This window comes from Neovison vison, chromosome 7 (assembly GCF_020171115.1).
Source record: "Neovison vison isolate M4711 chromosome 7, ASM_NN_V1, whole genome shotgun sequence".
Lineage (NCBI taxonomy): Eukaryota > Metazoa > Chordata > Mammalia > Carnivora > Mustelidae > Neogale > Neogale vison.
The window spans coordinates 47114930-47141883 of record NC_058097.1 but is presented as its reverse complement, the minus strand read 5'-3'; the positions used below and the strand labels follow the sequence as shown (position 1 = coordinate 47141883).

The following is a 26954-nucleotide window of genomic DNA, read 5'->3' as shown; positions in this document are numbered from 1 at the left end:
AGATCAAAACCCTAAATCTCTGCTTGTGTTCTCTATCCTCACAAAACAACAGGAGAAATATACAGGGTAAAATTTGATCGATAGTCCTTGAGAATTGTGTAGCTATGGCCTATCATTATATTTGTAGTGCCTTTGTTCAATTAGCGATCATTGGGGAGACCCCGTGGGTCTTAGATGGTGAGCCATGGTTCAGGACAAGAGAAAGAAACTAACATTTACAAAAATCATCCCCAACAATCCTTATCAAAATCTTAGCAATAAGAAGAAATCTTATAACTTTGAAATAGAGAAATACAGTCAAAACCATTCTGTGAGATCAGCAGTACCCTGGTATCAAAGCAGTATAAACAAAAGATAAAAGGCTAGTTTATCTGATGAAATTTCTGCTACTCTGGCTTTCTTTGAACATCCATATACAAGTACAAAATAGAGTCAATAGGAAAAATGAATCACACTGAAAATAATTTTCCCTCTCTAAAGATTCATCTGCCCCTGAATCCTTTCAGGTCTGCTAACAAATACAGTTAACCATTGAATAATGTGCTTTTCATCAACAGTGGTCCACTAGGACACAGAGAAGTTTGCTTGATAAATCCAGTGCACAACAGTAAATGTATTTTCACTATGATTGCCTTCATATTTTATTTCTTCAAATTACTTCCTTATAAAACTATGGTATATACAGCAGACCACATACAAAGAATGGGACAACTCATGACATGTTGTAATTAGCCCACCCAACACCACAGATGAAGAAAGACTTTTGAAACACAATGACAGGGGCACCTGGGTGGCTCAGTGGGTTAAGCCCCTGCCTTTGGCTCAGGTCATGTTCTCAGGGTCCTGGGATTGAGCCCCCCCACCCCCATCCAGCTCTCTGCTCAGCAGGGAGCCTGCCTCTCCCTCTCTACCTGCCTCTTCGCCTACTTATAACCTCTCTCTGTCAAATAAATAAATAAACAAATAAATCAATAAATCTAAAAACAAACACAATGGCAAATCCACTTCATCTTGTGCAAGAGCTCCTAGAATATCACTAGGAGGATTCTCAGCAGTCTGAAGAGCAATGGGGCCTGGCATAACGTACTCAGGTACTCAAAGACTGAAAAATAGCCACCAGCAATACTTTACCGAGCAAAATTATTTTCCACAGAGGCAGAAATGAGGACATTCCCAAGTAAAAACCCCTCTAATCTTACCAGGACATTAAAGTCTTTCTAGATGAAATAAAAGGATTCTACCCAGAAACTGCAACCACACGAGAACACAGAGCTCTCCACTGAACGTAAATATGTAGACAATTAAACAAATGTGCTGTGTTCAAATGAGATACCAGTCACATTTATTTCTGCTACAGAGTTTGCTTTTGGGGGAAAAAAAAATAAGAATAAAAATCACAAATGTGGGTAATAAAGGATCCAACATAAAAGGATTTGTGATGTCGGTAACAAAGTCAAGAGGGTGTGCAGGTGTGGAGACAGGAAGAAGAATTTTCTATATAATTGACACTGAGTTTTAAAAGGTTTGTTTTAGGGGTGCCTGGGTGGCTCAGTCAGTTGAGCATCTGCCTTCAGTTCAGTTCAGGATCTCAGGGTCCTGGGATCAAGACCCACCCAGGCTCTCTGCTCAGTGGGGAGCCTGCTTTCCTCTCTCTCCCTGCCTACCTCTCTGCCTACTTGTGATCTATCTCTCTGTCAAATAAATAAATAAAATATTTTTAAAATAAAAATGTTTATAAAATGTTCATTTTACAGCTAAGTTGTTTTAATGAATCTCTAAGGTTACCACAATGAAAGTACTCATAGAAGATGCATAACTCAATGACAAAGGTACCAATACATATCATGGGTATTAATCCTACAATTAATTAGATAAAGTATATCTTTTGTATTTCATACCAAAACAGAAGTATATACATAAGTATTAAATGTTGAAAATTACTCTGAATTCAATAAAAGTATTTCTCTCATGCAGAGAATAAAAATTCACCCACAAATACATGATGAAATCAATTCCATGTGGATGACAACTCACCTAGACATGGAACGACATTCACTGACCACTCACCAAGGAGACAGAAAGTAGGGGTGACACAGTATATATGTGTGACATACAAACACAAGACAAAAACACACAGAATTTTCCAGCAAAAAGCATAAAGCTCATTCTTTTTTGAGTTATACTCACATGGTCTTGAAATATGCTGAAATATACTGAGCTGAAAATTCTCTTCCTCTAACAACCTGCACAGATAAAACCCAACCCACACCTAGCTAATGTCGTGAATGAGCCAGACAAGGAAGCACATTCTTAGGAAATTACCAAACCAGAGTAAGAGAAAACTCAACCCACGAAATTCTAAATAAAACACTGATGTATGACAGAGAAGGAAAACTTCTATATTACCATAATTTTGAACCGTGTCCACGTACCCATGAAAATCAAGCAATTGAGTGTCATGTCTTCATGGACTATAATATTGTGAAGAATTCTCATTTAAGTCAATCATAAAGAGGTGTAAATGAGAATTTTATGAACACTTAAAAAGCTTGAAAGACGTGCATTATGGTATTAATATATTCGTTCTCCTCCACAGAATGTAACACTATAGTCCATTCTGTTACAACAGAGGAAACAAACAGCATCTTCATTTCTGAATAAATAAACATCATAGATGGTGAAAATATGCTGAGACACACTGTATATTATATTAATATTTGGAGCTAAATACTGATGCATTCTGAGGAAAGAAGAAGAAAAACCTCATGATTAATTTCCCATGAAGCAACACTGCATTACTGAACACAAGAAATCCACACATGGAGATTTTGGGTACCTGGGGGCTCAGTCAGTGAAGCATCTTCCTTCCGTTCAAGTCATGATCTCAGGGTTCTGGGATCCAGCCCCACACTGGGCTCCCTGCTCAGCAGGGACTTTGCATCTCCCTCTCCTTTTGCCCTTCCCCTCCATACTCATTCTCTCTCTCTCTCTCTGTCTCGAAGAAATAAAATTTTTAAACAAACTATATGGGAGTATTACTAATTGTCTAACTCACTTCTTATAAAGCACATGCCCATGTCGTATCAGGACATTTGATGTAAAAAATTCAAAGATAAATCTCATATAGAACTAAATAGAAAGTGAAAACACACAGGACAAAGTTACAAGAAGTTCATGGAAGAATCATACAATGACGCAATTTTTAAAAAATAAGGTAATAGATGATAATTTCTTAAAGGATACAAGTTCAAGTTCTAATGTGCTAGTTCCCCAATATCATTTGTTATGTCGGAATTCTAGAGACATTAGAGTGTTTTACCACTTAGGAATGGAACTCATTGAGCAGAAATTTCTATACAGGGAAAAAAAAAAAAAGAAAAAAAAGGGAAAGAAAGAAAAAGAAAAAAAGACCATTCAAAGGGAAATAAAGCAGTATATTTTCTCATTTTAGGGCATTGTTTTGTTATCTGATGAAGTTATTGAAACTGAATTTTGTAAGACTAAGATTAAAGCCTCCATACCTTAGAAAGTATAAGCCAGAACATGTTAAAAATCTGTCTCCAGTGTTCCGGGAATTTCGCCACCAAACTCCAGTGTGCATACAACTACCCTGACCTACTTGTCCCATAATAAAAAGCAGAATGTACGAAGGCCATAGCGCACAGGTCATCAGAAATAGGATGTCTTCCCCAAGGCCTTCAAAACAATAAAAAGCTCTCAGATTTCTTTTGAAAGAGAGTCTCCTGGCTCTCCCTATGGATGTGATGGACCATCAGTGGAGCTGAAGGAGAATCCCTAGAGAAATCTAAGAACTTGATCATGTTGGAGAGCAGATGTTCCTCTGGGAGAGAGAAAAAAAAGTAACTGGGCATGTCTCCAACTAATCTTCATTCAAGGAGAGCTACTCAAACCACTGCGTAAGGTCTACTTTCCTCCTTCAGACTTGGGCCTCCCCTATGTCATCTGCCTCATTCATTCCCACCTACCTGGATGGAAGCCTATGTTCTCCTTTCTCTTCACATCCCAGAGCTCCTTCTCTTGCTCCAAATATATAATCAGGTCTGGCTTTGACAGAAGGAGACCTGTTTATGAGGAAAAAGGAAAATGGCTATTGCTGCCAATTCTATCATTCCATCAGTCTTGTGTTCAGGAGAGAAGAGATGATCTTGTACAATCCTAGAAAGTGGTTTCCTAAAAACTGTTCCCCAACAGTCCCTTCAGAACACACAGGAGGCAGGGCACCTGGGTGGCTCAGGGGTAAGCTTCTTCCCTCACCTTAGGTCATGATCTTAGGGTCCTGGGATTGAGCCCCACATCAGGTTCTCTGCTTGGCAGGAAGCCTGCTTTCCCCCCTTTCTCTGCCTGACTCTCTGCCTACTTGTCATCTTTCTCTGTCAAATATGTAAACAAAGTCTTAAAAAAAAAAAAAAAAAGAACTCACAGGAGGAATTTGCAATGTTCACATCCTGACCTACACTTCCAAGTAGTAGACATGATAATCAGCAGGGGAAACTTCAGTTTAAGATGTGAGCAGCAGGGGCGCCTGAGTGGCTCAGTGGTTGGGGCCTCTGCCTTTGGCTCAGGTCATGATCCCAGGGTCCTGGGATCAAGCCTCACATCAGGCTCTCTGCTCAGCAGGGGGCCTGCTTCCTCCTCCTCTCTCTCTCTCTGCCCGCCTTTCTGCCTACTTGTGATCTGTCTGTCAAAATAAAAAAAAAAAAATCTTGAAAAAAAAAGATGTGAGCAGCACCATTCTGTCACTAAAGGTTGAGAACTGCCACTCATCTACACAAGCAATGATGTTTCCTTGAGGAAAGAGAAATTAAGGCTGAGAAAAAAACATTATGAAGATTTTTCTCTCCATCTACTTATTTCCCTTTCTGCCTGGATCTGAATTCTAGTTATTACAAGAGAAATCCCCCAAAATACAGTCTTCACAGGAAGGAATAAAACCCTGAGTGTGGTTTGGGAAATCTGGAAGGAGTCTTCCTCACCCAAGAAGAGGAGGTGTTCGTAGTTCTCCAACATCACATCCTGGTACAGTTGCCGCTGAGTGTGGGTCAGGTGTCCCCACTCCTCCTCAGAGAATTCTATGGCCACATCCCTGAAGGTCAGCTGTCCCTGCAATAAATACCACAGTCACCAAGTGTCCACTGACAGAGTTCATGATGTTTCCTAAGATAAAATTTGGTCAGCGGGGAGCCTGCTTCTCCTCTCTCTCTGCCTACTTGTGATCTCTGTTGTCAAATAAATAAATAATAATAAAAAAAATCTTAAAAAAAAAGTAAGCACCTATGGGGCAGGGGGCTGCCTGGATGAGAACCTTCATTCCTTTCACTCCCAGAAGTCAACTCTATCCACAACAAAGCGGTGACAGCCCTCCTTATCCAGCACAAAGTGTTGGGATGTGGGAGAGGAACCAATGGTCAAGATATTCTAGACATGTTTCTGATGTGAAATATTTGGGTTCTGGAGTAAATGATGAAGAAAGGATTGTTGAGATACCCGTGGTACAACAACTTTGGTCCTAACACAAGGAGAGAGGAACGTGAGCAGTGACTTTGCCCAAATCGACAGGTTTGCAGGCATGTCTGATGGCAACTATGTGGCTTGGCTCCTGGCCTAAAGAGGCCACTAAAAGTTCAACCTAGAGATTCCTAATAAGAAGTTCCAGCAAAGCAGATTCTAAAAGATCTATATGATCACTCACAGTTCTTATTGAGCTTGTGTAAATAATTAGGCCAATTAGGCCAAACTGGACTTGTTTTTCAAATAAATTAGTCCCAATATCTCTATCTCTGGAAATGAGGGTTATTTTAGAGAGAATTTTTTTTTTTAATAACACACCTTTATGGATGTCAAATTCTAGATTTGATTGTCTTTAAATGTTTGTTTACCTAAGCCAGACAACTCGAGGTAAACTTCAGAGAAGTTACGCAATAGCTCAATTACATGATCTTGCCTAATATTCTGAAGAAGTAATAACAGAACCCATTGGGAACATAGCTTAAATATTTAAACAAATGGAAAAATGAAACTGATTCCCCAAAAATTGTATAACTTAACTTTCACCTTGTGTGTGGCTGGAATAATGAAACTGCCTAAAAGCCAGCATACTGCACTCAATAGCATTAACTATGGACTAGTGGAGGTAATGGACAATCCCACTTTATGATAGGATTGGATGATGCTTGGGGGACTCTCCTTATCTCTTAATAAGTTTTCTCCCACTTGCCAATGATCCTCTGTAATCAGGATATCATTAAGTCTGGATCACTCAAAGGGCTTCTTAATGGTTTCATCCCTTAGTCATATTTATCCTAGCACCTCTGAGGTGCAATTGCAAACAGATGCTTTAGCAAAGCATAGAACAGCCCTCCTCATAAAAAGAGCTTCAAAGCTCACTATGGGACAGTCCCTGACTGTAATGACTTCATATCAGGTCCAGATTTGTCTTAGAAGCCAAAGGCACCAATGGATGATGGGGGGCGACTTATTAAATACTGGGCTACACTTACAGATATGCCAGAAATAATACTTAAAACTCCCACTAGTCAATCCAAATTTCCCTGTGGAAATATGATGTGTGTATGTTTTTTTTTCCTATTGTTATTTTGAGCAAGAATTTTTTTTTTTTAATTTTTCGGTTTCCTTTTCCCTCTTGATCATTCCTAAATTCAGCCCAATTTCCCATTCAGTTACATTTAATTTACTGTATTTTATGGTCTTCCCATTTGTGTTTTCTAACCTTTCAATCTCATCTAAATGAAAATCTAATGTTGAGTCTCTTTAAAAAAAAAAAAGAAAGAAAGAAAGAATACTTAAAACTTGTCAAACGTTAAACCTAGTTACCCATATGCCTGAACCTGATCACTGTACTTCTTTCTCTGTACAGCAAAAATGTTCAGACGTTATTAACCTTGCTTACTCTGTTTGGCCAGATTTAAGATGTCCCTGTTAAAAATACAAATGACAGCTGATTTACTGATGACAATACTTTTCATAAAAAGAATAAGAAAAGCTAAGTGTGCCATAGTGCTCACTAGCACTTTGCAATCGCCAAAGCCTTACAAATAAAAATTAATACTGACTCCAAATATGCCTTCCTGGTACTACATGCTGATGGAGCTATTTGGAAGGAAAGGGGATTGCTGTCAAGCCTAACTCCCCAATCAAATATGGGCTTAAGTTACAAAACCCTCCATATCGCTATACTGACAATGGCATATATCAAATCTGGGATACACATTTGTGGCTCACACCCACTAATGCACAGCTCAATCAAAAGGCACTTTAAGGGACGCCTGGTTGGCTCAGTTAGTTGGACGACTGCCTTCGGCTTGGGTCATGATCCCGGAGTCCTGGGATCGAGTCCCGCATCGGGCTCCCAGCTCCACGGGGAGTCGGCTTCTTCCTCTGACCTTCTCCTCGCTCATGCTCTCTCTCAAATACATAAATAAAATAAAATTTTAAAAAGGCACTTTAATGCCGGGAACAAAGAAATCATACATATGATACTTCGGCAAATAAAACACAACATCTGGGATGGCTATCATTAGAAATGTGTTCCCAATGGGATGTCTGGGTGGCTCAGTTGGTTAAACAGCTGCCTTCAGCTCAGGTCATGATCCCAGCGTCCTGGAATTGAGTCCCACATTGGGCTCCTTGATGGGCAGGGAGCCTGCTTCTCCCTCTGCTTCTGCCTGCCACTCTGTCTGCTTGTGCTTGCTCTCTCCCTCTCTCTCTTTTAAATAAAATCTTAAAAAAAAAAAAAAAAAAAAAAAGAAATGTGTCCCCAAATAATAGTACTCCAAGCTACTGACTGGTTTGGTACTGATTGGGTAAGGCGACCTGGCATTAGATGGCCAGCTCCAAACAGAACCACTGGATCTGTGGAACTAACCTGTGGCCCTGCCTTCCTCCAGAATGTACAGGTCGCTGTACCTTAGGATTTGCTTGAATTCATGGGCACATTACTAAAACCATAGCCACTCCAGCTAATCTCCCCCATTTAAAGCAAAGATGGACACGATCTGTTTTTAAATGGTACGGTCACTTAACATCCATTTTGGCTCCGTCTGTGGGACTAGAGGGTGTCATTTGGCATGTAGAAGCCCTTAATACATATACTACAAAGGCACTCAGTGATTCACTAAATAGCATCTCTTTACTTAATATCAAAGTCTCACAGATACGCAAGGCAGTCCTACAAAATAGAATGGCCTTAGATGTCCTGACAGCAGCACAGGGCGGCACATGAGCAATTATCAAAGCAGAATGTTGCATATTCATCCCAGACTATCGCAAAAATGTCACAGGACTAATACAAGATATGAATACCCAGATTAAGGCTCTACAAGATCCTTCTCTTCCTCTCAGTGATTGGTTAAGTTCCTGGTTTAAAGGAGGACTATGGCCCAAAATTAAAAATCTCCTTTTTGAGCTTCTCATTCTATAGCCTTATTAATCTTTATGTGTTGCCTTGTTCATTGTTCCTCTACTTGGTGCCAAGACTCCATTGCTGAAAAGACTTCACGACGATCCTTACCACGCACAGAGACACTTCTTCACTGTCCGCACTGGATTCAGCTGCCTCCATCTTCTGTAACTCCCCTCCACATTCCTCAACTGATCAATGTTGACCCAAGTAGGTAGGGACAGTTCTACGCCCCTATTCAGCAGGATGAAGTTACAGAAGATGAAACTTTCCACGTTCAACTACCTTAAAGAATTAAAGGTCAAAATTGTTCAGGGGGGGAATGATGAGGGAGCAGGAGGCTGGCTGACGACAAAGCAAAAGCAGGCACCTTGCAGCCCCTCTCCACCCGCTCCCCTCTGTAGTGTGTGTAACTTTCCTCAGGCACCCCTGGCTGCCCTAAAAGGAAAACAAAGAGTTAACTTGCAGAGATCACAATCCTGCAAGACAGGAGTCTCCCTCCATCTACAAATGTCCTAGTGATTTATAACAAAGAAGCTATCTTATCAATAGCCCAATTTCCAGAGGCAAATAACTCAGTTCTTCAAGCCCTAATGTCGCCCTCCCCTCCATAAAAACTGAAGGAGGCTGAGGTAGAAGAAAATGTAAATAAAGTTAAATTTCTTCTAAACCTAAATCTCACTAGCAAGGATGTTTGATAGGAGGAATGTGACATTCCCCAGGAAACTCCCAATTGTCTTGTTAGTGCTTCATTAGAGGGGAAATCGGCCATGGCTAGACAATAACCAGGCTTTGCATATCCTGACAGTCTTCTTTACCCTGATAGCCCTTCTGAACAGCCCCTTTGTCCTCACTTACCCAACTCCTGTGTATATAATCAGCCACTCCTCAGGATAGTGGGGCAGCAGCTCTTCTGCCCACGGTCTGGTCCCCGTGATTTAATAAACCACCATTTTGCACAAAAGATGTCTCAAGAATTCTTTCTTGGTCATCGGCTCAGGACCTCACCCCACCGAACTTAACCTATATTCTAGAACTTCATCACCTGGGAACCTGGGAGCCTGATGTGGGGCTGGATCTCAGGTTCCCGGGATCATGACCTGAGCTGAAGGCAGAAAGCAGACTCTTAGCTAACGGAACCACCCTCGGTCCCCAAGATTGATTTATATTTTAGAGGAGATGGGGAAGTGCAGAAAAGGGAGGGAGAAAGAGAATGGCAAGCGGACTCCCCTCAGGGCACAGAACTGCAAGCAGGGATACCAGTCCTGGACCCTCCGATCCCGACCTGAGCTGCAACCAAGATCCAACCTTAGTTGACTGAGCCCCCAGGCACCCTCTTCCAATGGATTTTAAGCAGAATATCTCTTTCACGTGTTAAAGATGGAGAGACACACACCCCCTTTCTTAGAATGGGAACTTTCCAAGTTTTTCTGGACTCATACCCACCGAGCTTCTGTCCGCATTTCCTTTGTGCCCAGCTGCACACCACTGATCAAGAATCCAGATGAGCCCAAACAAGAAATGCTTTCCGTCCCTGACATCCCAGGACCAGACCTCATCAGCCACAGGAATTTCAGAATCGACACCTTCCCCTCTGGATCTGCCATCACCGGAATACTGTCACTCCTTGGGGAACTTTAAGTCAAAGTGACAATGGCTGATGCACTATGGAAGTCAGGTTGGGGACAGGACAGAAGGCTCTGGGAAATAGAGAAGCATTCTAAAGACCTAACCCTGAGTATCACTTCTGACCAGATCTTTTTTTTTTTTTTTTTTAAGATTTCATTTATTTATTTGACAGACAGAGATCACAAGTAGGCAGAGAGGCTGGCAGAGAGAGAGAGAGAGAGGAGGAAGCAGGCTCCCTGCCGAGCGGAGAGCCCGATGCGGGACTCGCTCCCAGGACCCGGAGATCATGACCTGAGCCGAAGGCAACGGCTTAACCCATTGAGCCACCCAGGCGCCCCCTGACCAGGTATTAAAAAGAGGTGAACGTGGAGGGAGAAGCATTCGAACTTGAAGCATCCGCATCTGCAGCTTCCAAACGTGAGGGTCTGCGAAGAAACAGAGGACACGCTCCGCGGGGACACCAGGCTCACCTGAGAACCAGCCATTTCTGCCTTCCCGTCCACCTCTAGATTTCGTCCTCACGAGGGATCTGTGGGAAATCACAGCTGCATCAGGAAAAAATGCCCTGAAATCCGGCACAAGAGCTCCTTCTCCTCACACCGCTCGCCCTCGGGCAGGATTTGGAGATGCAAAAAGGCCCATCCTCCCAGTCCTTTGTGTCAGGAGCAGCTCAGAAACTGTTAGCTCCCATGAGGACACCCATCCCTGCATTTTTCTCACCTGCTTTGTCGGGGGAGGGAGGGGTCCCCTGCCACCGCCACTCACAACTTCAGCGTCAGCATCAGAACCGCGGGCTGCAGGGACCCGACCCTCCCAAACTGACGGAGCAGAGACCCTGTCACCTCTCCAGGACCAAAGCAATGAATACGCTCTCAGACACCCACCGAAAGCCCTCAGGCTCCTCCCTGGCCTCGCTGAGACTCTCCTGGAGCCCTTAATTAACACAACAGTGTTGCTTTCGCCCAAACCAACTGACAGAATCTGAGGGGGAGGCCTGCAGAGAAGATCCTTCCTGAAACTCCACAGGTGACCCCACTGGGAAGGAACTGGGGAGGTGACCAGGCCAAGCAGGAGGAACCAAGACTGGGGCTGGGAGCAGACTTCAAGCCCCGCCTTCTCCACCATCAGAGTTTCAAGAGACTGACACTTTCTCCCTCTTTCTGCTACAAGAGGGAGACCACTGACAAACTGAACTTTCCAGTATAAATGCAAATGTCTCTTTCAAAGTAAACAGGATTTCAGAGCTCTTTCTTTATCTGCCTTTGATTCAAAATAACCAGCTGAAAATAATGCTCAGGCCAAAAATACATATTTTAGGGTGACAAAATATTCCCTTTCAGTGTTTCTGTTCATAAGGACCTGCCACACAATTTTCCACACTGCTTGTTTTTTTTTACCCTCCCGTCAGAAATATACGAGAATTCTAATTCTCAGCCTTCTCAGGAAAATTGGATGTTATCCTTTTTCTTTTTTTAGCCATTTCAAAAAACACTGAGTGGTTTCTCAGTGTAAAGTATGCAGTCTTCTGACAACAACTATCTTGGTGACTGTAATGAAAACCACTTGAAAGACATAAAGTTGAACAAAGAAAAAAGCAATTAATGCTTCAATGGGACTCCATTAACAAAAAAAGTAACCTTTCTCTTCCCCACAGACCTCTTCTCACTTCTCAGCCCTTTGTTTCAGGAAGCTGGTTCCACCCTGACAGCATGATGAACAGGGCTGGTGGCCCAGACAAATTCCTCTGGAAATTGGCCATTATCCAGCATCTCCCAACAAACCCTTGGTCTCTTTCCCCAGGTGGGATGCAGGTTTGAAGGCCCCAACCTGCTGAGGCGTCCTTGGCTGGCAAAGCAATGAAGCTCCCACTGCCCTTGATCCCCAGCTCTGTCTGCATGTTCTCTTCCAGGTCTGAAGCATGGAGGTCAGTTCACACAACAGAATGAATGTGAGGAGAGGAAAGTTTGCTTTCCTGTGCTGTTCTCAATTCTTCAGCTGGTCTAAGACTTAAAATGATGTAAGACATTTTCAGTAGAGAAAACAATGAAGTTCTTAATTATGGGAACAAGAAAGACATAGGCTCAAAGAGAGGAGAGTTATGCCTAATAATGGGTCCAAGATTAAAGGAGTGAGACTGATATAAAGCGAAGGTCAAGCAAAGATTTATTTCACGCCAAGCATCAAGAATCTAACTGAACCTTCGGGGATGCACCTCTTACAATAGAGGGCAACACTTTTCCTTTCACAGACTAGCTTTTAAGGGCAAAGGCCATGCGGCCGGGACTGGCCACACACAATTGGCCAATGAGATTGTCACACACACACAGGAAACTCCACAGTGATGCTAAGACCTATTTAATTACAGTTTACTCTAGTAGACATTTGAAGCAACCTATCACCTTGGTCAGAATTCGCCCAAAGGGTGGGGCCAGACTCCTTGGTAGCTAGGGAAACAGTATGCAACCCCCCTCTGATCCGATGTCTCCACTGGCCTGACCCACCCTTGTATCTGGGCTTTGTTATAGTGGAGCTGGTTTCCAGGACTTCTTTTTAAGTAAATCCCCTGGGGGAAGGGGAGCAGGGACAGGTTAAATTTATTGAAAGCCTCTTACTAAATAGGTCCTTACAGGTGAGTAAAGCTTCTGTGTCATGGTGACTTAAGAAGGAGGAGGTAGGATTTCCAATTTCCAAAGAGGGGATTATATTCAGAAGAGAAAGGAAAGATGAAATATTTATTAAACAATGGTTTGTCCCCCAGGTAGGCAACTCTCCTTCTCCTCCTCCTCCTCCTCCTCCTCCTCCTCCTTCTTCTTCTTCTCTTTGCAGTTTTATTTTTTTCCAATGTTCCAACATTGTTTATGCACCACACCCAGTGCTCCATGCAATACATGCCCTCCTTAGTAACCACCACCAAGCTCACCCAACCCCCGACCCCATTCCCTCCATAACCCTCAGTTTCTTTCTCAAAGTCAACAGTCTCTCATGCTTTATCTCCCCCTCTTATTTCCCCCAACTCACTTCTCCTCTTCTTCTCCTCCATGCTATTGTCCTCCATGCTATTCCTTATGCTCCACAAGTAAGTGAAACCATATGATAATTGACTCTCTCTGCTTGATTTATTTCACTCAGCATAATCTCCTCCAGTCCCATCCATGTTGATACAAAAGTTGGGTATTCATCCTTTCTGATGAAGGCATAATATTCCATTGTGTATATGGATCAGAGCTTCTTTATCCATTCGGGTGTTGAAGGTCATCTTGGCTCTTTGCACACTTTGGTGACTGTGGTCATTACTGCTATGAACATTGGTGTACCAATGGCCCTTCTTTTCACTACATCTGTATCTTTGGGGTAAATACCCAGGAATGGAATTGCAGGGTCATAGGGAAGCTCTATTTTTAATTTCTCAAGGAATCTCCACACTGTTTTCCAATGTGACAGCACCAACTTGCATTCCCACCCACAGTGTTAGAGGGTACCCCTTTCTCCACATCCTCTCCAACACTCGCTTCCTGTCTTATAATTTTGGCCATTCTAACTGGTATAAGGTGGTATCTCAATGTGGTTTTGATTTGGATCTCCCTGACGGCTAATGATGTTGAACATTTTTATATGTATCTGTTATAGGTAGGCAACTGTTTGTGATATAAACTGTTAATCTCTGGTATCCATGTAGGAAAGAATGTTATGGTTTGATAACCATGGCAAGGAACGAATTCCCAAGATGTCTATGGTGCAAAAGGTGATTTTATGAAATCATGGGGACAGGACCCAGGGGAAGAAAGACCACACTCTGTCATGAGGTGTGGTCCATTATAAACTTTCAAGTTGAAGGGGGTTTGATATAGCACAAGTATATAAGGAATTTTGGACGCAAGCTATCCAGGACCTTGAGGGGGCTATCAGTTCTTGGGAAAAGGTCATTTATTACCAACCAAAAATCCTTAGTCATGAGATCCTTCTGATGTTTATCCGTGGGCCATCTGCTTGGAGGATGTTTACCAATAGGCAGCTAGGGTGTTTGAGAGGAAAGGGAAGTTTTCAAAGGAAATGTTTTATATTAAAGTAGACTTACAGGATCCTGCTAGGGGTTGGAGAGTTCAGGTATGGATTGTCTTTTCCAATTAGCAACCTATTAACGTCATGGCAGTTGAGTCCTTGGAGGAATGTCACTCTGCCTGTTTCAAAGATATGTCAATGACCTGTAGGTATAAGCATATTAGTATGTTTTCTTCTGACTTTGTTTCCAACATCATGACCAGCTCTCTTCCTAATAAAGTTCCTCCATCTAACTGATTCTTGAATACACACACACACACACACACACACACATACAAATCAGCAGTGTAGCAGAAGGCATTAATGCCATTTGTATCACAGGAGAAACCTTGAAGACAGGTTTCTAACTTTTTATTTTTAAGATTTTATTTATTTATTTGACAGACAGAGATCACAAATAGGCAGAGAGGCAGGCAGAGAGAGGAAGGGAAGTAGGCTCTCCACTGGGCAGAGAGCCTGACATGGAGCTTAACCCCAGGACCCTGAGATCATGACCTGAGCCAAAGGCAGTGGCTTTAACCCACTGAGCCACCCAGGTGCCCCAAGACAGGTTTTTAACTTAAGCTGAAACCCTCCCTTGGCCTCATGGGCCAACTTAAAAGCCTTTAAATTTCTGCGTGCACCTTTCCATGAATGATAGAGTAAACCCTTCTCTGTACGTCTATATATTACACATTGTCTCCAAGAAGGACTAGTAATCCCACCCCCTGGGGCGGTGGGTATGTGTATGGGGACACATACACATACTGCAAGCACCTCTGTAATGTCCATAGGAGGCACAGTGAGCATGCAGGCCATCAAGAACTGTGTCAGACTGTCCTGCTTCCCTCCTCCTGATTCACTGACCTCAAGCTCCTTCAAAACTCTGAAGGCCTGGTAAATTCCTTGGAGTTGATTTTAGATCATGAGTCTTCTTTCCAAGTGGCTCGCCTCCTGAATAATGCTGATATTCCATTCCAATCAAAACTCATGCCCTATGCATTGGCTTTTTAATGGAATGGTAGCCAGCTTGGGTTTCTGGATAATAAAATTATCAGATCCTTCAGCACAGTGGTCAGGAAGAACTTCTGTGATGCATTATGGTGCAACTTAGTAAGTTTATTGAAGTAGCATGTGGGTGGGACTTGTGCTCAGAAAGATCTACACTTTTGTTTTTTTTTTCTTTGAGAGAGATGCCCTCCTGGTGATGGATGGTGATGGGCAGAGGAAGAGAGACAAACCAACTGACCACTGGACAGGGAGCCCACTGCAGGGCTATGTGCTGGGAACCTCACATCATGACCTGAGCCAAAGTGAGACCCTTAACTGACTGACCCCCAGAGCCCCTAAGACCTACACTTTTAATGACTGAAGGAGGTGGTTGCATGCTTAGCGCTTAAGGGGGTGGGATCTTGCAGACAGAAGTAGATTATAAATGATTCCACCAGTTTCTTTATATCTTTAAAAATATTATTTTTTCTCCCTCTTTTTAAAAAATTTAGTTCTTTATTTTTTTTTTTTTATTAACAAACAATGTATTATTAGCCCCAGAGGTACAGGTCTCTGAATCACCAGGTTTACACATTTCATAGCACATTTGTCCTTAACCCCACTACCTTCTCCCTACCCTCATTCCCCCGGCAACCCTCAGTTTGTTTTGTGAGATTAAGAATTTCTTATGGTTTGTCACCCTCCTGATCCCATCTTGTTTCATTTATTCTTTTCCTACCCCCTAATAAAAATATTATACTTTTAAGATTTTATTTATTTGACAGAGACAGACGCAGTGAGAAAGGGAACACAAGCAGCAGCAGGAGAATAGGGAGAAGTAGGCTTCCCTCTAAACAGGAAGCCAGATACAGGGCTCATGACCTGAGCCCAAGGCAGACACTTAATAACTGAGCCACCCAGGTGCCGTAGAATGACACTCACTATGGCGTCAAGGAAAGGGTAGAAGGTCCCGCACAGTAGGAAGGAGCTTCCCTCAAGGATTACCCAACCACAGTGGATCTTATTACCTACACTGGGGTTATGTACCTGGGAAACAGGCCTTGGAAGCAACCATAGCATAAGCCTTGCCGATCTTGCCTATTCCACTGCCCAGAAGGCTTCTTCATCTCAAACATCTATTCTACCATGTGACATCTTAAAGCTGCCCACATGATTGAATCCTCCAACGCCTTCTCCATAACCTGTCACAGATCTAGCCAAGGGAAATACAGTAATCACCGATATCCAACAGCATTAGTCCTCAGGAAGACACAGGAGGTCAATCAAATCATCAAGATAAAACAGGACTTCCGTAGCCAGAGAAACCTACATTTGGCAAAAATGGCTTTTGTTTCCCCATTACATGTATTGATCAGATGACACCAGCAAGAGCTGCCTGTGCCTTTACAGTGACTAAAGGGAGCCACCTCCTATTCCCTCCCCACACTGTAAAGAGTTCCTCACATATCCTATTAATAGGTCTTGTCATTCTTTATAAGGGTGGTGCCTTCCTCAAATTTTGCTGAGATTCACATCCCACATGGTCGTGCTAAATGTCTGAATTAATACCCACTGGCTTTCCATCTATGTAATCTCAATGAAGCATTATCTGAGGACACTGTCTCTGTAGCACAGGCAAAAAAGAATGGCTGTGGTGCCTATGTAGATGGAAAGAAAAATAAGGGGAAATACAGCCAGAGATCAAGGGATAAGTAGGACCTAAAACAAGTAGAAATTATTGTTCTACATCTAAGGAGTCACTTGGGTAACTTGGGACACTTCTCCTCCTCTACATGCTAATTCGTCATCTTAAATACATTCTATCTCTTCCCTGAGCTACAACATCACTTCTATCAGGATAGATTTCTCTTTCTTAAAGGGTATCTATGACACACATAACATGGTCATAGGCGCATGTGTACTTCATAGACACATCAAAACAACACTCAGTGTAGAACATGGGGCACATGATTTCATTTGGGGTCATGGTGCAGAACTATAGAGTCCCAAGCCTAAGTGCAGAATATGCCATTCTGACTAAAACAGACTTAGGGAAGACCTGGGATAGGGGGAAGGTTCTCTGAGGGACATGGGAGGGAAAGCATTATAAGATAGGAGAGATGGGGGTGCCAGGGTGGCTCAGTGGGTTAACCCGCTGCCTTCCACTCAGGTCATGATCTCAGAGTCCTGGGATCGAGTCCCGCATTGGGCTCTCTGCTCAGCAGGGAGCCTGCTTCCTCCTCTCTCTCTCTCTCTGTCTGCCTCTCTGCCTACTTTTGATTTCTCTCTGTCAAATAAATAAATAAAATCTGTAAAAAAAAAAAAGAAAGAAATAAAGAAAGAAAGGAGAGATGGTGGGTCATAAGGACAGGGTACAAATGACCTATTAGATCTTCCACTAACTTGTGACCCTACTGAGAAGGGCTCCTGTCAGTGTAAAGCCAGGACAAAACTACTAGCTACACAAAATCAATGCCAAGTAGCAGCATCGTGGAGTATGTGAGCTAAAACACCAACAATATCTCTATGTTACATACCTTGGTAATACACCCATGGTAGTATCATCGTATTCACAAAGAGGAGAGAATCATAGCATAGACGAGGGGTAAAACAGTCACATACCTCTGAAACCTTCAGACTACTGGAAAAATGGATTACTAGGTATATTGTTTTACTCCAGTACCAAACAGGTGATTGATTTATCATTAACCTGCAACCTTCAATGAGAGAGATTAATAGTGGAAGTAGGATAACACATCATTCACGACACACCCATATCCATATGTTAAAACACACTAGGTTTTATTAATGAAAATATATGAAGTTCACACATACACTAAGTTATGCATTTCAAATCCAGTCTATCGTCACCATTCAAAATACAGAATACACATGTGCAGAAGCATTCGCATATTGTCAGAAGGATGTGGGATTCCCGATTTCCAAAATTTCAGGACTGAGGTACATTCCTAAGAAATGTACATGCTCAGTGGTATGGCATTGTAGGGAAGGCTTAGCTACCCTGCTTCTTATCTGTCAGGATTTCCTCATTTAACCACATAAAGTCATACTACGAATCAATGGTGCTTACAAAGACACCTCGGTAGTGTACTGCCTGCCACCTCCTTTTCTTAAAGAACAATTAGTAAAACCTTCTATTTCTAATATTGAGGAAGTTCTTTAGTTTAAAACATGGAGTAGTAGGTGTTCTACTTCATGGTAGCTTACATCAATGTTTTAACCATAGGCATCTCCATAGAGATTTTCCTCGTACGTTGTATATTATATGGTCCTACATCTTCCATAGAAAATTAAGCACGCATGCATCCACTTAATGTAGCAGGGCATCTGGTATCTTTGATGGAGCAACAATCTGCCACATGCTCTTCCATATTCAGCAGGAGTAAAGGGATTCTCAGGAGAGATTTCAGAGTAAAATACATGAATATTGTTAGTCACAAAAGTTACATAGGGTCAATGTAAAACATAAAAATATTGAAATCCCTTATACATATGTAAAAGTCCATTCACTAAATCTGTTGAAGCAGAATACCATATACACGTTCTAAATGTTTGAATTTTCCTTATAATCACTATTTTCATACAGAGTAATGTCTGAATAGAGTGAATAAAGTATTCATTTACTTGATTTATGTTACATTTATTGGAATTTAATATGCAATTAAATAGTCTTCTAAATATTTATGCCATTCAAGTTACATTCCTGAATGCACTCTCTGGTGAATAATATCCAGTGTCTATTAAAATGAACATCTACCCACATTATGTTACAAGGGTTTGAAACTCATTTGCACTTTGTGAGACTGAGTAAGGATTGAATTCCAAAAAAAGGCTTGTCCATTTTCTTTACATTTTACAGTTTTGCTCCTATATGGTAACTAGAATGTTAAGTAAGTTGGGAGTTTCTTTGAGAAATCACACACATGCTCTCTCTGTGTACAGTTATTCTCCTATATAAAATCGGATATGAAGTAAGGGAGGAGCAATCCTTGGACATTTTCTAATATACATTACATTTGCAGGTATCTCTCCAGTATGAATTTTCTCACATCCAGTGAGGGTTGTTTGCATGTTAAAAGCTCTGCCACATTAAATTCATTTGTCAGGTTTCTTTCCAGTATGAATTCTATGTTTAGTAAGGTGTGCCTGCTGGACAAAGGCCTTGGCACATTCTTGACATTTGTAAGGTTTCTCTCCAGTATGAATTATCTGATGTTGGGTCAGCCCTGAGCTCTGTTTAAAGGTTTAAAGGTTTAAAGTGTGAATTCGGTGATGTTTAGTAAGTGATGAGAGCCATGTAAAGGCCTTCCCACAGTCTTTACATTGGTAAGATTTCTCTCCAATATGAATTATTTGATGTTTAATAAGTTCTGAGGGTGACTTAAAGGCCTTGGTATATTCTTGACATTTGTAAGGTTTTTCTACAGTATAAATTATGTGATGTTGGGTAAGCACTGAGCTCTGTTTAAAGGACTCGCCACATTCTTGACATTGGTAAGGTTTCCCTCCACTGTGAATTCTATGATGATGAGTAAGGGCTGAAGCCCAGCAAAGGCCATACCGCATTCTTGACTTTGGTCAGGTTTCTCTCCACTATGCGTTTGGTGATGTTGAGTAAGGTCTGAAGACCAGTTAAAAGTCTTGCTACATTCTGGACATTTGTAAGGTTTTTCTCCAGGATGAATTAGATGTTGAGTAAGGTTTGAGGGCCACCTAAAGGCCTTGCCACATTCTTGAATTTGTAAGGTTTCTCTCCAGTATGAATTATCTGATGTTGGGTCAGCCCTGAGCTCTGTTTAAAGGCCTTCCCACATTCTTCACATTGGTAAGGTTTCTCTCCAGTATGAATTCTACAATGTTGCATAAGTTTTGAGCTGTGATTAAGTGACTTTCCAAATTCCTCACATTGGTAAAGTTTCCCTCCAGTACAGATTTGCTTATGTCCATTTATTGATGAATAGTCCTTAAAGGTTTAACCACCTTCTTCATATTTCATTTTTTCTCCAGTATGCATTTGCTAATGTTGAGATAGTGTTGAGTGGCAGTCAAACAATTTACCACATTCCTTAAAAAGGTAAGTGTCGTTTATTCTAAGGATTATCTTATTGATATTAGGCTTGATGACTGACTAATCATAGTCCCTGGTTTATTACATCTGAATGGGTTTTTTCCCTCATGAATTCTCTGATGATCACCAAGACTGGAGGACTGGTTATGAGCTTTCCCACATTCATTATAGTTATGAGGAATGTCTCGAACAGTGACCATTATGTAAACTGAGGTTAGAGCTTGGATGAAAGACTTCTCCACATTTATCACATTCATAATGGTTCTATGCAAACCTAGCCCTGACACATCTGTGAACACTGGAGCTCTGGTTCGATGTTTTCTCAGATTCAGTGCACTGAGCAAGTCTGTCTCCAGTGAGAAGCCTCTGGTATCCTGGAGGGTCGACTCCTCAATGAAGCCCCTCTTGAATGGATCCCACTGAACACTTTGTTCTTCATTTCTAAATCTCTGATGATCAGAAACATCTGACTGAAAGGTCAGGCCAATCCTATCTTCCAAATGGCTCAAATCATTATTCTCATCATGGACTAGGTTACTGTTCAGATGTTCCAAATGGTCTGTCCACAAATAGCTATGTTTGACTATCTGATTGGAGATTGGGCTGACAGAGACCCACTGCTCTGTGCAACAGTTGACTTTAAAAGGGAGGTTTTCCACAACAGTTTATATCCTTCACCATATATAGCAGTGAGATTCTCATTAAGAGCAATTGCCTTGGTTCGGATGTATCATCCAGGATTTCTTTGATGCCCTTCACTGTCCTCATCATTGCCCCCATCTGTGCGTAAGTGTAAAATCTCAACAGCACTATGTTTGTGTCTGTGCATTGGTCAGTTCTAGAAAGAACCTTCTATGCTGCACTTTAGGGGAAAACTCTGCATGTCAGATGAAGATATAGCTGAAAGATTTCAAATAAAATGAAACCATTGCACTTACTACATTCAGAAGAATATACCCTTGAATGCTAATATAGAAGCATCAAGTCAATCAGACAATGTCAGAAAGATGCTGAGAAGGACTCATCAGGACTTCATTTCTCCATGGAAATGTAACATGGCACACAACATACTGACCATATATCCTAATATATAATTCTGCGGTATGGTCACACATATTTGCTGTCTCAAAAATCAATTTCTTTTATCTCTAACCATCAGGAAAAGGGTTGCATGAGTGTAAAATTAGCAGAATGATGGAAAACAGAAAACTCGAATGAACCAAACAGAGTACAAAAAAAATAGGAATATATCAACCATAGGAAGAGTCATTTGTCAGAAAAGATCAACATCATTGACAACCCATGAACTAAATGAAGAATAATAGAGAAGAGAACGACTAAACTGAGAGGTGAAGAAGTAAAAGTAGATACAGTATAAAAGACTGTAGGAATAAAAGTACTTATAAAGAAAACAATGGGTAATCAGTGCCCACAAATTCATACCAAAAGATGAATTTCAAAAAAAAATGTATAACCAATTTAGACTCCATCATTCAAAAAAATTAATAAATAACTGATTTATAAGCACAAAACAGAATGAAGGATTAATAAAAGAAAAAAACTCCCAATAAACAAACATTGTATGCTGGATGAATTCGGTTTATACACAGAAAGACACTAAAGAAGAAAGGACTGCAAATCTCCTCAAATATTTCCAAGGAGTGATGATCAGGGAAACTAGCAGAACATTCTGTCTGTGGCACCAGCGTTACCAGCTCATGCAAGCTAGACAAAGACACTACAAATGACGAAGTTTGCAAAACTCTACCTGTGAGGAATACTCACTCAAAGTCCACAATAAATAGCAATCTGAATCAACAGCACATTTTCCCTTTTTACAAGATCATCAAGTAGGAAACAGTCCAGAAATTAAGGGCGCTCCAACATATAGAAAACCATAACCTGAAGACCCCACATTAGCAGAATGAAGATCAAAAATGACATGATCATATTAAGGGAGACAGAATACAATATGGGCACATGTTACATTAAAACATGTTACATGTAACAACATGTTACATTAGAAACCCTCAACGGAGAGAGAGAAGGAAACCCCTCAACCAATGAATACCATAGATGTGTGAAAAGCTGAAATCCAACCTATTCCACAGGGAAAGACTGCAAGCTTCTCCTCTATGATTCTCAGTGGGTACCACAGGACTGGGGCCGGCAATGAGTACTCCGGTACTGCAAGATAAATAATGGCCACTAAGCATACTTTATTGGGAAAAACTCTTTTCCACAGATGTAGAAACGAAGACATTCCCAAGTAAAAATGCTCTAAGTTTACCAGTAGACCTGTCGTCTGAGACACGTAAAAGGAACATGCTCTTGGGGCACCTGGGTAGCTCAGTGGGTTAAGCCGCTGCCTTCAGCTCAGGTCATGATCTCAGGGCCCTGGGATCGAGTCCCGCATGGGGCTCTCTGCTCAGCAGGGAGCCTGCTTCCCTCTCTCTCTCTCTCTGCCTGCCTTTCTGTCTACTTGTGATCTCTCTCTCTGTGAAATAAATAAATAAAATCTTTAAAAAAAAAAAAAAGGAACATGCTCTTGATGAAATGAAAAGGATTCTACACAGAAACTGCAAACTGCAACCACACGAGGACACAAAGTTGTCTTCTAAACATAAATATTTAGATAATTACACAAACCTGTAGTGTTGTAAGTATTGTAATTAGGTATCCCTGATGTTTATTTCTGCTACAGAATTTTATTTTTAAGAGAGTATAAAAATCTTTGATGTAGGTAGTAAGGCACACGACCTAAAGACAGAATCTGTGATATCGGTAACAAAGTGGGTGCAGGGGTGGAGACAGGGTGAAGAGTTTTCTGTGCAATTGACGGTATGAGATTTAAATTTTTTTTTTTTTTTTTTTTACCTCTAAGTTGTTTTAAGCAATCTGTAAGGTAACCACAATGAAAATACTCACCAAAGGCACAAAAGTGAATGAGGAAGGTACCAAGACATATCATGATATAGTACTACAATTAAAGATAAAATAGGGGTGCCTCGGTGGCTCAGTGGGTTAAAGCCTCTGCCTTCAGCTCAGGTCATAATCCCAGGGTCCTGGGATCAGGCCCGACATTGGGCTCTCTGCTCTGTAGGAAGTCTGCTTCCTCCTCTCTCTCTGCCTGCCTCTTTGCCTACTTGTGATCTCTGTCTGTCAAATAAATAAATATTTTAAAAAGATAAAATATATCTTTCTTATTTAATACCAAAATATGGTACAGAGCTATAAAATGTTTCAAAATTACTTTCAATTCCAGAAAGCCTTTTCTTTCATGCAGAGAGAATCAAAATTCGCCCACAAATCCTGATGAAATTAATTCTGTGTTGATGACAACTCATCTAGATAGAGTGCAACATTCACTGAACACTCACCCAGGAAAGAAATTAAGCAGTAGGAATCACAGAGTATGTATGTATGATATCCAAATACATACAAATATACACATAACTTTATTGACAAAAAGCATAAAGCTCATTCATTTTTTGAGTTAGGTAATGACTGGGGCTTTATTAAAGGCTACAAGATCTGAGTTCTAAATACTCTAGTTCCCTAATAGCATTATTTATGTGGGAAGACTAGGAAACAAATGCAGACATTACATTGTTCCACCACTGAGGAATAGAACACAGAGAGTGGAAGTTTCTATATTAGTTAATATTTTATTTTGTTTAAAGATTTTATTTATTTATTGGACAGAGATAGAGAATGCACATGCAGGAAGAGTGGCAGGGAGAGGCAGACAGAGAAGCAGGCTCCCTGCTGAGCGAGGAGCCTGATGCAGGACTCGATCCCAGGACCCTGGAATCATGACCTGAGCCAAAGGCAGTGGCTTAACCCACTGAGCCACCCAAGCACCCCTCTATTAGTTAATATTTTTTTAAAAAAAGAACTTTTGAAGGGAAATAAAACTACACACTGTCCATTTTTGGAAGATGCTTTGTTATCTGATGAAGTTCCTGAGTCTCAGTTTTTTGTTTTTTGTTTTTGGTTTTTTTTTTTTACTTTATTAGTATAACAGAGAGAGTCAGTGAGAGAGGGAACACAAACAGGGGGAGTGGGAGAGGGAGAATCAGGATCCTGCCAGGATGGGACCCCATGCGGGGCCTGATCCCAGGACCCTGGATCATGACCAATGCCAAAGGCAAATGTCCAACCATCTGACCCACCAGGAGAACTCTCAGTTTAGGGGGCACTCTCCTTCCAAGCAGTCTCCTGACCATCCTGGTGGACATGACAGACCATCACTGGAACTGAAGGAGAATCCCTAGAGAAATCTAAGAGCTTGATAATGTTGGAGAGCAGATGTCTCTCTGGGAGAGAGAGAAAAAAGAAAGTGGGCATGTCTCCAACTAATCTTCATTCAAGGAGAGAGATTCAAACCACAGCTTAAGGTCTACCTTCTTCCATCAGACTTGGACCTCCCCTCTGTCATCTGCCTATTCATTCCCACCTACCTGGATAGAAGAAAGGATGGTTTCGTTTCTCTTCACATCCCAGAGCTGCTTCTCTTGTTCCAAAAACATAATCTGGTCTGGCTTTGACACAGTGAGACCCATTTATGAGGGAAAAGGAAAAGTGAGTATTGCTGCGGATTCTAACTTCCCATCAGGCTTGTGTTCAGCAGAGAAGAAGGAACACTGTAGAATTCTAGAAAATGGTTTCCCAAAAGCTGTTGTCCAACAGTCCCTGGAGGCATTTCCAGTGTTTACATCCTGACCTCCACTTCCAAGTAGTAGACATGGTAATAAGCAGGGGAAATTTCAGTTTAAGATGTGAGCAGCACCATTCTGTGTCACTAGATGTTAAGAACTGCCACTCATCTACAACAGGGATGTTACCTTGAGGAAGGAGAAGCCAAGGCTGAAAAGAAATGTCATGAAGATTTTTCTCTCCATCTACAAACCCCTCCTTATTTCACTTTCTGCTTGGATCCAAATTCCAGTCATTCAGAGGGAAGTCTCCCAAGAGGCAGTCTTCACAGGAAGGAACAAAACCCTCAGTCAGGTTTGGAGTGTGAGTCAGGTGTCCCCACTCCTCCTGAGAGAATTCCATGAATGTCAGCAGTTCCTGAAATAAATATCACAGTCATCAAGTGGCCATTGACAGAGTTCACGATGGTCTCTAAGATGGAAGAGGAAGTTAGTGTCACTACATAGAGCCAGACCTTACCTTTCCTTCTCCCTGACATGGGTGTGGAGTAAAAGAAAAGCCTATCAGGCAGAGGGCTGCTAGTTGAGAATATTCACTCCTTTCATTCCCAGAAGTCAACTCTATCAACTACACAGAAGTCATGGCCTTCTTTGTCCACTGCAAACTGTTGGCATGCAGGAGAGGAGCCAATGGTCAAGAAAGAATTCTTGACATGTTTCTGATGTGAAATCTTGGGGCATGGGAGTGGATGATGAAGAAACAATTACTGACATGTCTTTGGTGCAAAAGCTGTGGTCTTTCTGATGATGCACAGGTCCTACGGGTCAGACGTGCTGCACTGGGGTGTGAGCAGGAAGTCAGTCTGCACTATAATGGTGAGTGGCTCAGGAGCGCAGCCATCACCAAGGAAGCTGAAAGCAAGGTTCCCAGGACCTTGAGGGCCGGCTGGTGTGATGAAGAGATCACTTAGTACTGTTGAGTGAAACCTTGGACAGAAGACCCTGCAGATCTGTATCAGTGGGGGACATGCATGGAGGATGATGTCCAACATGCTTTTGGGGAGAAGAGATAAAGAAAAGTGATCTCAGGGGCGCCTGGGTGGCTCAGTGGTTTAAGCCGCTGCCTTCGGCTCAGGTCATGATCTCAGGGTCCTGGGATCGAGTCCCGCATTGGGCTCCCTGCTCAGCGGGGAGCCTGCTTCCTCCTCTCTCTCTGCCTGCCTCTCTGCCTACTTGTAATCTCTCTCTGTCAAATAAATAAATAAAATCTTTAAAAAAAAAAAAAGAAAAAAGAAAAGTGATCTCACTGCCAAGGTACACCCAAGGACACACCATCTTTTTTTTTTTTTTTTTTTTGTGGTCTGAAAACAGGAATTCAGACTACGCATCTCATGAAAACAGAGGATATATACAGTTGAATCACCTACAGTCTCTGTAGGGGCTGCTTTGAGGCAAGCAGGCTTGAGCAAAGGCATGGAGAGCGGCCCACAGTGACCCCCTTGCTGAACCCAGAAAGACCCATCAGGGGCCTCAGCTCAAAGGAGCCACAGGCCCGAACTAACCAATGAACTACTGACAGCCAGGGCAGTGCCCAGATGAGGGAAACTTCCTTGAGCCCCCTAACTCCTCACCTTCCCGCACTAAAAAGAGCCCCCACCGCACCCACTGCTCCTTGCACAGAGCCTCTCTCTCTCCTCTGCCACCTGCCTCCTGTCTCCCGCAGGATATTCCATGAACTGCGAAGAGTGTGGTTCTGCCTCAGGTGAACTCTTCAATCCCACATGACTTCCTCCATCCAAACATGGACCCAGGTTCGGGGTCCCCACCTGACCAGCAGAGACACCACATTTAGACAACAGAGTCTCCATGTCCCCTACAAGGCAGTATAATCTTAATTACAGATTCATTTACACTTTAGTGCAAGGGCCAGGGAGAAGAAGAGGGACAGAATCTCAAGCTGCTTCCCAGCAGAGCCTGCAGCCAAAGGAAGAGCTCATCCTAGGATCCAGAGATTAAGGCCCGAGGGGAAAACTACAGTCTTGAGGCTTAACTGACTGAGCCCCCAGGTTCCCCTCTAGTATATTTTAATTAGTGTATTTTACATAAAATACCT

At 42.0% G+C, this 26954-nt stretch overlaps 2 protein-coding genes across 2 annotated transcripts in view; both read right to left on the bottom strand.

The window, feature by feature from the left end:
• Window positions 1–24699, bottom strand: part of LOC122911699 (zinc finger protein 345-like) — a 42170-nt gene extending 17471 nt beyond the window's left edge. Inside the window, 4 exon segments of the mRNA XM_044256669.1 lie at window positions 3987–4082; window positions 4995–5121; window positions 10537–10595; window positions 24647–24699. Of these exon segments, the coding sequence (XP_044112604.1) occupies window positions 3987–4082; window positions 4995–5121; window positions 10537–10551 (238 nt within the window). The 5' untranslated portion in view covers window positions 10552–10595; window positions 24647–24699.
• Window positions 19126–26954, bottom strand: part of LOC122913329 (zinc finger protein 58-like) — a 46960-nt gene continuing 39131 nt past the window's right edge. Inside the window, 2 exon segments of the mRNA XM_044260087.1 lie at window positions 19126–19329; window positions 19806–19919. Of these exon segments, the coding sequence (XP_044116022.1) occupies window positions 19126–19329; window positions 19806–19919 (318 nt within the window).